At 40.8% G+C, this 13,555-nt stretch overlaps 1 protein-coding gene across 5 annotated transcripts in view; it reads left to right on the plus strand.

Moving 5' to 3' along the window:
- Nucleotides 1–13,555, plus strand: part of Reps2 (RALBP1 associated Eps domain containing 2) — a 187,881-nt gene that overhangs the window by 72,561 nt on the left and 101,765 nt on the right. For 3 of the 5 annotated variants that reach the window (XM_042680457.1, XM_042680458.1, XM_042680459.1), the window contains exons 3-4: nt 9,644–9,792; nt 11,948–12,071. In XM_042680457.1, coding sequence (XP_042536391.1) covers nt 9,644–9,792; nt 11,948–12,071 — 273 coding nt within the window. Of the gene's footprint in view, nt 1–9,643; nt 9,793–11,944; nt 12,072–13,555 lie in introns of all 5 variants that reach the window. The other 2 variants (XM_042680456.1, XM_042680454.1) reach the window with 1 other exon arrangement.

Below are 13,555 nucleotides of genomic sequence, written 5' to 3' on the forward strand. Positions count from 1 at the left end.
GTTAACCCCTTGTCTGATATATTGCTGGTAAATATTTTTTCCCAATTAGTTGGTTGTCTTTCTAGCTTAGTTGTGATAGATTTAGCTGTGCAGAAGCTTTTTATTTTAAGGTAGTCCCATTTGTCGAGTCTCTCTCCAACTTGTTGTGACCCTGGGACTCTGTTCAGGAAGTTCCTTCCTGTGCCTATTAGTTCAAGTGTCTCTCCTACTCTGTCCTGCAGTAGTTTCAGAGATTCAGGTTTAATGTTAAGGTCTTTAATCCATTTTGAGTTGATGTTGGTGCATGGTGATAGGCTGGGGTCCACTTTTAGTTTTCTGCATGTGGCTGCCCAGTTTTCCCAGCACCAGCGGTTGAAGAGGCTGTGTTTCTTCCATTGTATGTCTTTGGCTCCTTTGTCGAATATCAGCTGGCTGTAGGCCTGTGGATTTATATCTGGATCTTCTATTCTGTTCCATTGGTCTTCGGGTCTGTTTTTGTGCCAGTACCATGCTGTCTTTGTGATTATAGCTCTGTAGTAGAGTTTGAAGTTCGGCATGGATAGCCCTCCCATATTGTCTTTATCCCCTAGAATTGTTTTGGCTATTCTAGGTCTTTTGTTGTTCCATATAAATTTTTGGACTGTTTTCTGTATTTCAGTGATGTACGTCATTGGGATTTTAATAGGAATTGCATTGAATTTGTATATTAGTTTTGGAAGTATCACCATCTTTACTATATTAAGTCGGCCTATCCAGGAGCATGGGAGGTCTTTCCATTTCCTAGTGTCTTCTGCAATTTCTTTCTTTAACTTTTTATAGTTCTCATTAAATAGTTCTTTTACATCTTTGGTTAGGTTAATTCCTAAATATTTTATTTTTTGGGAGGTTATTGTGAATGGGGTTGCTCCCTTTATTTCCCTCTCTTCCTGTGCGTTATCAGTGTATAGGAAGGCAACTGATTTTTGTGGGTTTATTTTGTATCCTGCTATTTTGCCGAAGTGACTTATGATTTCTAAAAGTTTGGGGATGGAGTTTTTGGGATCGTGGAGGTATAGTATCATGTCGTCTGCAAAAAGGGATAGTTTAACTTCTTCTTTCCCTATGCGGATCCCTTTAATGTCTTTTTCTTGCCTTATTGCCCTGGCTAAGGGTTCTAGGACTATGTTGAAGAGGAGTGGAGACAGTGGACATCCTTGCCTTGTTCCTGTTTTTAGGAGGATTGGTTGTAGCTTTTCCCCATTAAGTATAATATTGGCTATTGGTCTGTCATAAATGGCTTTTATTGTTTTTAGAAATGTTCCTTCTATTCCTATTTTCTCCAGAGCTTTTAGCATGAATGAATGTTGAATTTTATCAAAGGCCTTTTCTGCATCTGTGGCGATAATCATGTGATTCTTGACCTTGGCTCTGTTGATATGCTGGATTACATTTATTGACTTACGTATGTTAAACCATCCCTGTGTCTCTGGGATGAAGCCTACCTGGTCATAGTGTATTATTTTTTTTATGTGTTTCTGGATTCTGTTAGCTAGAATCTTGTTAAGGATCTTTGCATCTGTGTTCATCAAGGAGATTGGCCTGTAATTCTCCTTTTTGGTTGGGTCTTTGCCTGGTTTGGGGATGAGTGTGATATTGGCTTCATAGAATGAGTTTGGGATAGCTCCCTCCTTCTCTGTTTCTCTGAAGAGCTTGAGGAGTATGGGTATTAGTTCTTCTTTAAAGGTCTTATAGAATTCTGCTGTGAATCCATCTGGTCCTGGGCTTTTTTTTGTTGGAAGACTTTTGATAGCTTCCTGTATCTCATTATAGGATATTGGCTTATTTAATTGGTTAACTTCTTCTTTGCTCAGTTTGGGTAACTTGTATTTCTCTAAAAATGCATCCATTTCCGCCAGATTTTCTTCCTTTAGAGAGTATAGCTTTTGAAAGTAGTCTGTTAGAATTGTTTGGATATCTTGGGTACGTGTTGTGATGTTTCCCGTGGCATCCCTAATCCTATTAATATGGGTTTCCTCTCTTCTTTTTTTAATTAATCTTGCCAACGGGCCATCAATTTTGTTTATTTTTTCAAAGAACCAGCTTTTTGTTTGGTTTATTTTGGTTATGGTTTTCTGATTTTCTAATTGGTTAATCTCTGCTCTCAATTTGGTTATCTGGCTTCGTCTAGTAGCTTTAGGTCCCATTTTTTCTTGTTTTTCTAGCTGTTTTAGTTGCAACATGAGATTATTTACTTGGTCTGTCTCCATTCTCTTGATGTGGGCACTGAGGGCAATAAATTTGCCCCTCAGGACTGCTTTTGCTGTGTCCCACAAGTTTCTTTGTGAGGTGTTTTCATTTTCATTGAGTTGTAGGAAATGCTTTATTTCTTCTCTGATCTCTTCTGTTACCCAGGCCTTGTTAAGGAGTGTGCTGTTCAATTTCCATGTATTAGAGAAATTTCTGCGGTATGCTTTGTTATTGAGAGCTAGCTTGATTCCACTGTGGTCAGACAGGATACAGGGGATTATGTCGATCCCTTTGTATTTGCTTAAGTTCCTTGCATGAACTATGATATGGTCTATTTTGGAGAAAGTTCCATGAGCTGCTGAGAAGAATGTGTACTGTGTTGTTTTAGGGTGAAATACTCGGTAGATGTCAGTTAATTCCGCTTGAAGTATGGCCTCACTTAATTCGGTAGCTTCTTTGCCAATCCTCTGGTTGGTAGACCTGTCCTTTGGTGAGAGTGGCGTGTTAAAGTCTCCTAGTATTATCGTATTGGGATCTATTTTATTCTGTAAGTTTGAGAGCATTTGTTTAACATATCTGGGTGCACCGATATTTGGGGCATATAAGTTGATGATGGTTATATCCTCCTCTTGGATTGTTCCCTTTATTAATATGTAGTGTCCGTCCTTGTCTTTCTGTACTGATTTTAATGAAAAGTTTATTTTGTCAGATATCAGGATAGCTACACCTGCTTTCTTATTGGGGGAATTTGATTGGTAGATCCTTTTCCACCCCTTCACTCTGAGTTTGTTTGTATGTTTGGCTGAGAGGTGGGTCTCCTGAAGGCAACAGATGGATGGGTCTTGTTTTCTGATCCAGTCCTCAGTTCGTTTTCTTTTAATTGGCGAATTCAGCCCATTTATATTAAGAGAAAGTATAGAGAGATGCATTGTTGTCCCTGCCATTCCGTTTTCCTAAGTTTTTCTTCTTTCCTTTCCTCCTGTGCTTGCTCAGTTAGACTTTGAGTAATGCCTGTTTGGGGCAGGTCCCAGTTCCTGGTTGCTTTCTTCAGGTTGTGTCCCCCCTCTTAGAATTCTTTGTAATGCTGGCTTAATGTTTATGTATTCATTTAGTTTTTCTTTGCTATTAAAAGTTTTCAGTTCTCCATCGAATGTGAATGCTAGCTTTGCCGGGTATATCAGTCTGGGTTGGCAGTTATTGGCTCTCAGGGCTCGTATGGTGCTTTCCCAGGCTTTTCTTGCATTCATTGTTTGTGTGGAGAGATCTGCAGTGATTCTAATTTTTTTCCCGTTGTAGTATAGCTCCTTCTTCATTTTTGCTGCATGCAGGATTGTTTCCTTATTATTCAGATCCATCATTGTTACTATTATGTGCCTAGAAGTGTTTCTCCTGGGATCTTGCTTGTTGGGTGTTCGATAAGCTTTTGTGATGTAGTTAAGATGGTCGTTTTTGAGGTGGGGAAAATTTTCATTGACTATCTTGTTAAATAGGTGTTGCATTCCCTTGCTCTGGAATTCCTCACCTTCGTCCACTCCGATTATGCGAAGGTTAAATTTTTTAGCATTATCTGCTTGCTCTTGAATTTCCCTTTGGTTTAATTTGAGTGATTTTTCCATATCTGTCACTTTTTGGTCCAGTTGGTGTATTCTGTCTTCTGTATCTGACACTCTACCTTCCATTTCATTCACTCTGTTGACCGTGGCTTCTATTGTGGTTTGCATGGTGGAAATGGATCCCTTTATGGATTCAATGTTGGTTCTCAGAGTACTGATCTCACCTCTCAATGAGGTGAGATCAGTATGCATTACCTCTAATTTGGCGTTTATCTCACTTCTTACTGAGTTTTGTGCAGCTTCTATTTTTGCATCCAATTTTTGTTTGATATCCTGTATATCTTTTGATAGTTCATCCTTGTGCTCTTTCAATTTCTGATCCATTTCTCGCTTTATTTCTTGAGTCATTGCCTCCAGCAACCCTTGGATGTAGCTTTTGTCTTCCATTCCTGCTTTGCTCCCACTGGGGCTCTCCCCTGCGTGGCTGCTGGCTTTTGAGGTGAGCTTGCTGTCCTGGGTAGTGGTAAACCTTGTGATTTTTCTCTGTGATTTTCGCATGGGGGTTCAGGAGACTGCTCTTCAATCTTGTTTTGGTGTGTCTGTCTTTGCTTGGTTGCTGATTCTGTATTGGTAGAGAGAGTCTGTGCCTGATCTGGATTCTGTTGGGAGCCTATTTCCAGCTGTTATTCTGACTTACTTACGATTCTCAGCTCTCTGCTGTAGCAATTCCCGCCTTTGGAAGGGTTGAGCAGCCTAGACTGCTTGTGTTTGCTCCTGCGGGTGCTCTTGGGAAGATCAGATGCTCTGGATGCACTCTCCCAAATACTGGAGTCTGCTATGGGCTCCTGATGTGTTTTTGTTTGTTTGTTTTGGGCTGGTTGTGGGCTTGAACTCTAGGTTTGGGTGCTGTCCCTCAGCTCTTCAGCTCAGGGCTGGCACCCTACCATTTGAGCCACAGCCCCACTTCTGACCCTTTTTGCTTTGTTCAGGCGCCGGTCCCCTGGCCTGGTTCCGGCCCCAGCCTGGAGCGCGCTCGTTAGGCCTGTGCTAATGTGTATACCACCTAGGTTATGCAGCCTGGAGGACACGGTTCAAATTTCTTCTACTGTTGGTAGTCTTGACCCAGGGGCGCTGTTCCTGGCTTGGGCATTTAAGCTCCCTTCCAGGGGCACTCTTGCTCTGGCCTGGCCAGCAGAGTGTGCTCCACCGGCTGGTGGAGCTCTCAAACAGTTCCCAGTTTTAGTGGGTCCTGTGGTCAGGGTGTTGGGGTAGGGAGTCTAGGTCAGGGTCTGGGGATTCCCTCCAGCTCTGGTCTCCCTTGAGGGATTCCCTGTCCCCTGATGGGTACTCACCCTGTAGGTCGTCAGTTGTTGTTGCAGTCCGTCAGTTGTTGTTGTAATCCGAGTTCAGTTGGGGTGGTTGCGGGCTGGGTTGGGCAGCCCCCCGCCGGGTAGTTGCAATCACGATTGGGCGGGTGGTCTGCGGACAGGTCCCTTTGTCGTGCTGCTGGTGCCGGGCGGCTTTGGCGGGATGGAGCCTCTCCGCTCCGGTGGAGAGTGAGGGGTGGGGGTGGGATCCTCGTGGAGACTCCCGGCTGGTAGGTTTCTCTGTTCCTTGCGATCCACTGTTCTGCAATCCGGTACCTGGTGATCTGCAAGCAGCCCCCTCTTATTTCACTTTTCAAAAGGCCTATAAGCAGGAGTCTGAGATCTGAGGATAGTGGCTCAAAGCCAGCCCAAGCAGGAAAGCCTGTGAGACTTATCTACCATAAAGTACCAAAAAGCTAGAAATGGAGCTGTGGCTCAGGTGGGGGAGTGCTAGCCTTGAGTGAAGAAGCTCAGGGACAGAACCCAGGCCCTGAGTTCAAGCCCCAAGTTTGGTACAAAAAAAGCCTTTAAAACATAATAGCTACAAAATTAATAAGTATATATTGACATATATTTGTAGGGACAGGATTGAAAGACAGTAAACATTTGGGATTTGGATCCTCTTCCCAACCACCATCACCCTCTGTTGTCTTGGTAGTAAAATCTAGTGACATTTGCCGTTTATTATTACATTCATGATGCTCATATTTTTCTAGTTGGTTGAGGAAATTGAAATATTTCTCCCATTTATGTGTTTATCAGAGATGGTGAAATAGGACCTGGCCATGGCTTACACCATGCTTTGGGCTTATAATCCTGGCTGCTTGAGGGATAGAGATCAGAAGGATTGTAGTTTGAGGCTAGTTTAGACAAAAAGTTAGTGAGACTCCATCTCAACAAACAAGCTGGCCATGGTGATACAGGCCTGTCAGGTATTTGGGAGGCAGAGATCAGGAGGATCAAGGTTTGAGTCTAGCCCAAGTGAAATATTAGGGAGACCTGTCTTAACCAACATCATGATGGCATGCATTTGTCATCACAGCTACGAGGAAAGAATATGAAGCTAGAAAGGTTGTGTTTCAGGCTGCCTAGGCAAAAATATCAAGATCCTGTTTGAAAGATAACTAAGCAAAGAAGGCTGGGAGGCCTGGCTCAAGTGATAGAGCACCTACCCAGCAAGTATGAGGCCCTGAGTTCATGCCCAGTACCATAAAACAAAAAAAAAAGGAAAAAAAACCCAAGAGATTTTCCTTTACTTTTTAGACAGCTATAAGTTAAAAAAAAAAAAGAGGAAGTAGGGTTGGGAAGGTGGTTCAGTGCCTTGCATGCATGAGGCCCTCTGGGTTCGATTCCTCAGCACCACATAAGCAGAAAAAAAGCTGGAAGTGGTGCTGTGGCTCAAGTGGTAGAGTGCTAGCCTTGAGTTAAAGAGCTGAGGGACAGTGCCCAGGCCCAGAGTTCAGGCCCCACGACTGGATTAAAAAAAAAAAAAAAAGAGGAAGTAGCCAGTCACCAGTGGCTCACACCTGTAATCCTAGCTACTCAGGAGGCTGAGATCTGAGGATCGTGGTTCAAAGCTAGCCCAGGCAGGAAAGTCTGTGAGACTTTTATTTCCAATAAACACTAGAAAACCAGAAGTGGTGCTGTGCTCAAGCAGTAGAGCGCTTGCCTTGAGCTGAAGAGTGCAGGGACAGCGCCCAAGCCCAGAGTTCAAGTCCCATTTCTGACCCCCCCCCCACCAAAAAAAGAGAAAGTATACCTTTCTTTGTAGAAAGGAAGAATTGCCAGATAAATGCTTTTTTTCCACCTGAGCCAGTGTCTAGTTATGCATGTGTAGTTAATATATGAAGCATTTCTGTGTTCACGGAATGTAAGATACCGCTATGAAACTAAATTTTGGGAGGATGCTGTTCTCATTGTCTTTTTGGTCTCAATAAACATTGAATTTGTGTTTTTAGTTTGTTTCCCATGTGTTAGTTTAGTTGTTTAGGAGGCAAGATTTTAACCAGTTGCGATCACTTGGCACATATCACTGCATAGCAAATACTTCATTAATTTCTAATGAGGTTTCACTATTCAATTTTGTGTACATATCACAAGGAGAAAAATTCAGACTGAAAAGTTATAAACTAGATTTGCCTTTTATTTTTAAAATAAGTTGAAGCAGCTTAAGAGAAATGGCACTATCATGAACGTTTTCCATAAGACTGTTATTATATATGGTTACAGTTCTTTTAAGAGAGAATTATTTGAAACCTCATTACTAAAGAAAAATAAGAGAAATTCAGCTATATTTTGCTATTTGGAGGCCATCTTGAGAGAGAATTTGTTTCCTAAGCCAACAATTCTGTTGAAATACCATCACCAGATTGGGAAAATGTGCGATGTGACAGTGTCATAAATGGTGCTTAAGATCTGGGCTTAAATCTGAGGATAGGTATTGCTATTCATAACCAGGTGTATTCCATGGTGTTCTCTGGCATGATCTTTTGAATGCCAATAAAACACTGGTCAGGGAGCTCATGAATATTGAGCATGTCTTTCTCTTCTCCCTCAAAAAGTACCTGGATGTACAGTCAGCTTTTTCTGGGTCAAGGCACAAAGGATTTTTATATGATGTTGTTCCACCCATGTTGCAGACTGAACTGAAAGAAATACCTTTCTGAGAACAGAAGCATAGGATTAGCTTGCATTTTATTCACTAAGACTCTGGAGTTTCTTTACTTTTGTCTTTTTTTTTTTTTCCTTTTGAAATCCATTCCTGTCTTGAGTCCTGGAGTGCTGCCTAAAGTTGGGAAACATTAGAACATTCAAAATGGCAGCTGTCTTCTCTTCAGAGGACAGTCCTAGTTTAATTTTCCAGATTGGTTCCTCTATGTCTCTTGGGCCTGTGGCTGATTGATCACACAAGGATTTGTCACATTGCCTGTTTCTTTGAATCAAATGTGGACATAGCAACTAAAAATAAACATGATGTGGATATTAGAGAACCACGGGCCTTCTTTGCCTGGGGAACTAGCTGTTTGCTAAGACATTTTCTGGCTTTAGCATAGCATCAATCATTGGAAGTGCAGCTGTGCTTTTGGAATAGGAGACTGATGAAAGTGCGAAGGCACATGGAGTATTATCCCGAACAATGGCTACAGATGCAAATCATTATGCACAATCCTTAACATTATCCTCGTTTTTTGTGAGTCTTTGTGCAATGTGATTGTGTGTGATTTGCCGTGTTGAGAACTAGAAGTATGCCAATGCGTCATTTTCATTTTTGAAATGTTTTGTCAAAAATTGAAAAGACAAAGTAAATATACCTCACCATGGCATTTCAGCTCTTTGCCGCATTGCAAATGGCTAATGGTTTTGTCATTAGAATCTGGCTAAATGTTTGACTGATCTGACTTGATACTGTTTTCTTCATTATGTTATCAAAAGACAACCAGCGATTGAGTGGGAAAATTCCTTAAAGAATTACATTGTGTAAGAAACTGTTCAGCCTTGGAAGTTTGTCCCCAGAGCTAAGGAACCTAATATAGGGCACTGGTTAAGAACTAGCTTGCTTGGATTCAGCTTGCCCACAGAAAAGCTATGTGATGTTGGAGAAATTATTCAGTTCCTTTGTGTCAATTTCTACATCTGTAAAGATTTGATAATGTTTTTTAAATTAAATTAAAATTTAATTAAAACTTTTGCAAATTTTTTTTTTTGGGTCCGGTCGTGAGGCCTGAACTCTGGGCCTGGGCGCTGCCCCTCAGCTCTTCAGCTCAAGGCTAGCGCTCTACCACTTGAGCCACAGCGCCACTTCCGGCTTTTTTCTTTTTGCTTATGTGGTGCTGAGGAATCGAACCCAGGGCCTCAGGCATGCAAGGCAAGCGCTCTACCACTGAGCCACCTTCCCAGCCCCTGCAAAAAATGTTTGCAGTGATAAAACATTTGAATTCAGGGCTTTGTACTTGCTAGGCAAGCACTCCACTATTTTCACTCCTAACCCTCTTCTTTTAGTTAATTTTCTGATAAGGCATTCGATTTTGACCCTTGTACTTAACATCCCCTGTATAGCTGGGATTATAGACCTGTACCACCATGCTTAGACCCATGATAGTTTTATTATACTTACTTGTGAGGATTCAGTAAGTTAATATTTGCAATTCCTTAACATTGTAACTGGCATACTTAAGTGTGTCTGAGTTTTCATTGTGACTGTTTATCACTTCTTGTATTTATGCAATTCCACGTCCTTTTTCTTTATGCTAAAGGATTAAGTGAGGGATCAGCCTCAAAGCTCAGTTTCTTCTGTGATGATTCAGCAGCAGTGAAAGATGCTACCAGTATAACACCTTTGTGAAACCGTAGCCTTGTAACCCTCATTGTGCCTAAACCGATGTTTAATCTGTATTTAATGCTCTGGAATTTTTTCTCAAAAATGGCCATTGAGTCAGCTTTTGGCCATTGAGCCTCGCCTCCCTTTCTGCAGTTTTTAAATAAAGTCTCACTTGAGCTTTTCTCCTTCTGGTCCTAAAGAATTGCCTCTGCCTCGTTTTATGATGTCAAAGAATGATGGTGAGATACGATTTGGGAACCCAACTGAGCTTCATGGAACGAAGGTTCAGATTCCATATTTAACCGCGGAAAAACTTTCCTTCAAAAGAATGGACGATGAGGAGAAACAGGTAAAATAGCCTGATTAGGCATGTTTGTTTGATCCTGAGTATGAACACTCATGTTCAGCAGGGCCTCACTTCCAGCAAATCTTACCATGTGGAGCACAATTACAGTTTCAGAAATGAGCCAGTTAATTTTCATGGTAGTAAAAAGAGCTGATGCATGGGAATTACCACAAACTACCTGTAGACCTTTCAGAACCTACTTTAATGTAGAATTATATCTAAAACAAGGAAACGGATTCATTTTGTATACTTACATGATGTCTCTAGGATCTTAAAGGGTCCTCTGGTTAACATAGCTTCATATCCTGTTCTTGGGGAGAAGACTAGACCATCAGTCTTAGAAATTTATAGTGCACCTAGGCAGAGAAACCCTACAGTAAAGAGACCTGGCGATCTATGGTTACTAAACTCCTTTCATCAAGGAATCCCTTCTTGGTTCAACATGTTTGGAATGGCATCTTAGGAAATGCTGCTTGTTTGGAATGCCGTGGGTTTGGAAGTAGAAGAGGGAAGAAGGGCTTTTAAGATTAGGCCACTAATTGCAATAGTCAGATGGTGTTTAGTGAAGACAAAAATATGAAATCCTAGAAGAGTAGGCCTCTCAAATAGTTTGCATGTTAATAAGGCCCAGCACATCAAAGAATAGCTCATACTTCTGATAAAGATTCTGAGTCACATAGAAAGTTACATTATATTTGGCACAGCGTCTTCCATAAAGTAAAGAAATTTTCTGTATTTTAGGAAGGCTTGAATCAAAATGTTTTAAAATTCCATGAATATTAAAGGATTATGTAGGGAAACGTACACAGTTCACTCTAATGATGATGGATATCTAAGGTGTTTCTGTATTTTATTTTTATTTTATTTTATGTATTTTATTTTGATTATTTGAGACAGAGCCTTGCTATGTAGCCCAGGCTGGTTGAGATCACATGACTGTAAATGCTAGAATTACAGGCATGTACCACCATACCTAGGTAAAGGGTTATATTTATAGTTAAGGGAGGCATATTATAGCACATTCTGTTAAACAATTGCATGTTCTGTTGCTTTCGTCATCCAGGCACATTTTAAACTAGTGCTTCAGAGGTATATTTTAAATGGAGGTATAGAAATCTCTAGTCAATATGGTTTTGCATGTGTCTCACTAGCATTTGGAGAGGAAGAAGAATCTACTGGCCCACAGTGGTTGATGTACTGGGAAATTATTTCTGGCTGTGTGAAAGAGGGTGCATCCTTTTATTTCTTGCTGGGTCTGTGTTAGGCCCACCAATTCTATAGATGTGAGCACACACTTCGGAGCAAATATAATTTTCTTTCTCTTTAAGAGAGTATTTGATTAGATTGCATAGTTCTCCTTAAAGTAAAGAGGACGACATAGTCTGTGTGTTATGTAAAACACTTTTATGTGGTTACCTCGAAGTTACCACTATTGGTAGTGTTAAAAAATGAGGAGGAAACCCAACAACAGATCAGCTTAGTTACTTTGTCTAGAGTACTATGTCAGGTTCATACTTGAATTGGGAATGCAGCATGTGAAGGATTTGTTCTAGTATTTAGGAGTAGTATGTTCTCAGCACAAATCAAACACAAAAAGCTGGTATTTAATTTCACGTAGTAAACACCAAGAATACTTAGTATTAACTATAGATTTTTATTACATTTATACTTATTAAGTATGAATCTAGGAAGTTGGAGTCTTTATTAATGGGTGAAAACTGAACTGACACAGAGATCACACTTGAGGCATATGAATTTTCATGTGATCAGTGTCTTTTATTTTCCACAGGAAACTATATTATTGGAGTAACTGAAAACATTTCGGGTTGGTTTTCGTAATTTAGGTTAACTCAGTACTGCTGAGACTTTCTTCTCTGGGAGACTTTTGAATTTCTAGACACTGCCTTTTAACTGCACAGTGTGTGTGTGTGTGTGTGTGTGTGTGTGTGTGTGTGTGTGTGTGTGTGTGTGTGTGTGTGTGTGTGTGTGTGTGTGTGTGTGTGTGTGTGTGTGTGTGTGTTTCGGAAATACTTCTCCCCATTTGTTAAATCAGTCAGGTCATCAGCCGTAGGGTTCTGTTATGCTTCCTAACTGCAGCTCAGAATGACAGGCTTCTCCAGTGGTTGTCTCTGAACTCTGCTCTGTTTTTTTGAAGCAGGAAACACAGTCTCCCACGATGTCACCTCTTGCCTCCCCTCCTTCTTCCCCGCCTCATTACCAGAGGGTGCCCTTGAGCCATGGCTACAGCAAACTGCGGAGCAGCACTGAACAGATGCATCCAGGTAAGAGGTGACCTGGGGGCCAGCTGTCCCAGGCAAGGTCTTGGAGTATCCTTAATCTACCAGGCAGCAATGCCACCAGCTGTTTAATGTCCTGATCTGATTATTCTTGTTTCTAGAAACATGGCACAATTTGATATTCTTGAGCCAAAATTTTTGTTAATGAAATTAATGCTTTGTCTCCTGTTCTGGAAACGAGTTCATCTTTAGCTTTGTCTTTTATGTATGGAGTCTCTGTGATTTAGTCTTTTATGTAGGGAGTTCATCACACAGGGCCATAGAATGCTAAGGGTTTGCATTTTGGGGGAATTGTTATTCTTTTCTATGAATATACCAAATACATTTATGTAATAACTGCTTTTTATCATATTTCTTTAAAAAATATCACTACGTGAAAGCAAAAGAGTCGATCCAAACCTTTAAAGATTGAAGACATAAATAAAAATACCGGGTTCTTAATTTTTTTTGAATAAGGATAAAGAAAATGCTAAGAATAGCATTTTGCAGGAAGCATGTATCATGCACAGTTACAGGGTTACCTGCTTGCTCACATTTCTGCTCTGCTAGCCATGTTACTGGTAAAATATGTTAGTTGGTTGTGAGGATGACTTGCAGAGTTGGCTGCCCAGGCTGCAGTGCTAAAAGCTTCATAAATTCACTGCAGTATCTCATCTTTCTAGGTTTCAGGGTCTGCTTTAAGATAGGACCAATTTAAAGTACTGTACAATTGGGATTTTTGTGGACCCTGGTTGAAAATGACCCAGTTTTGGCAATTTTTTTCTGCACTAAAAAAGTGGTAACTTCTAGAGGGTCACAAAAATAAAAATGTGTACTAGGCTGAACTAAAGGGAGGCTGTAATCTTGAGACAGAAGTAGATATGTCATGATGGAAAGATCTCTGAATTGAACCAGAAAGTGTAGGTTTCTATGTCCAGCCGCATGACTTCAGACAAACCATTTAACTTCTCTTAAACAAGAGTTATAGTAACCTATAGGGATGTTAGAAGGATTCCATGAGACCATCAGTAGAAAATGTTTTTAAATTAAGTCCTACGTAAGTGCAAGAAGATGTTGGCAATGGTAATAGTCACAAAAAAAGACTGTTCTAAAACCTAGATATCCCATCGGTATCTTAAACTAAACAAGGTTGGGAACTCTTCATTTCCCTCTTACAGTTTCCCTTACCTGATTTTCCCTATTTTTGAAGTGAATCTTTTTTCTTTTTTGAATCTTATTTTGACTTGGATTTTTTTTTTTTTTTTTTTTTTTGGTGCTGATCCTGGGGCTTAAACTCAGGACCTGGGCACTGTCCTAAGCTTCTTTTACTCAACACTAGCTCTCTACCACCTGAGCCTCAACTCCACTTCTGGCTTTTGTGGGAGTTAGTTTATTGTAGACTTTCCTTCCTGGGCTGTCTTGGAACCGCAATCCTTAGATCTCAGCCTCTTGAGTAGCTAGGATTGCAGGCGTGAGCCACCAGTGCCTGG

Source organism: Dipodomys spectabilis, unplaced genomic scaffold, assembly GCF_019054845.1.
Source record: "Dipodomys spectabilis isolate Male_0828 unplaced genomic scaffold, ASM1905484v1 ptg000061l, whole genome shotgun sequence".
Taxonomy (NCBI): domain Eukaryota; kingdom Metazoa; phylum Chordata; class Mammalia; order Rodentia; family Heteromyidae; genus Dipodomys; species Dipodomys spectabilis.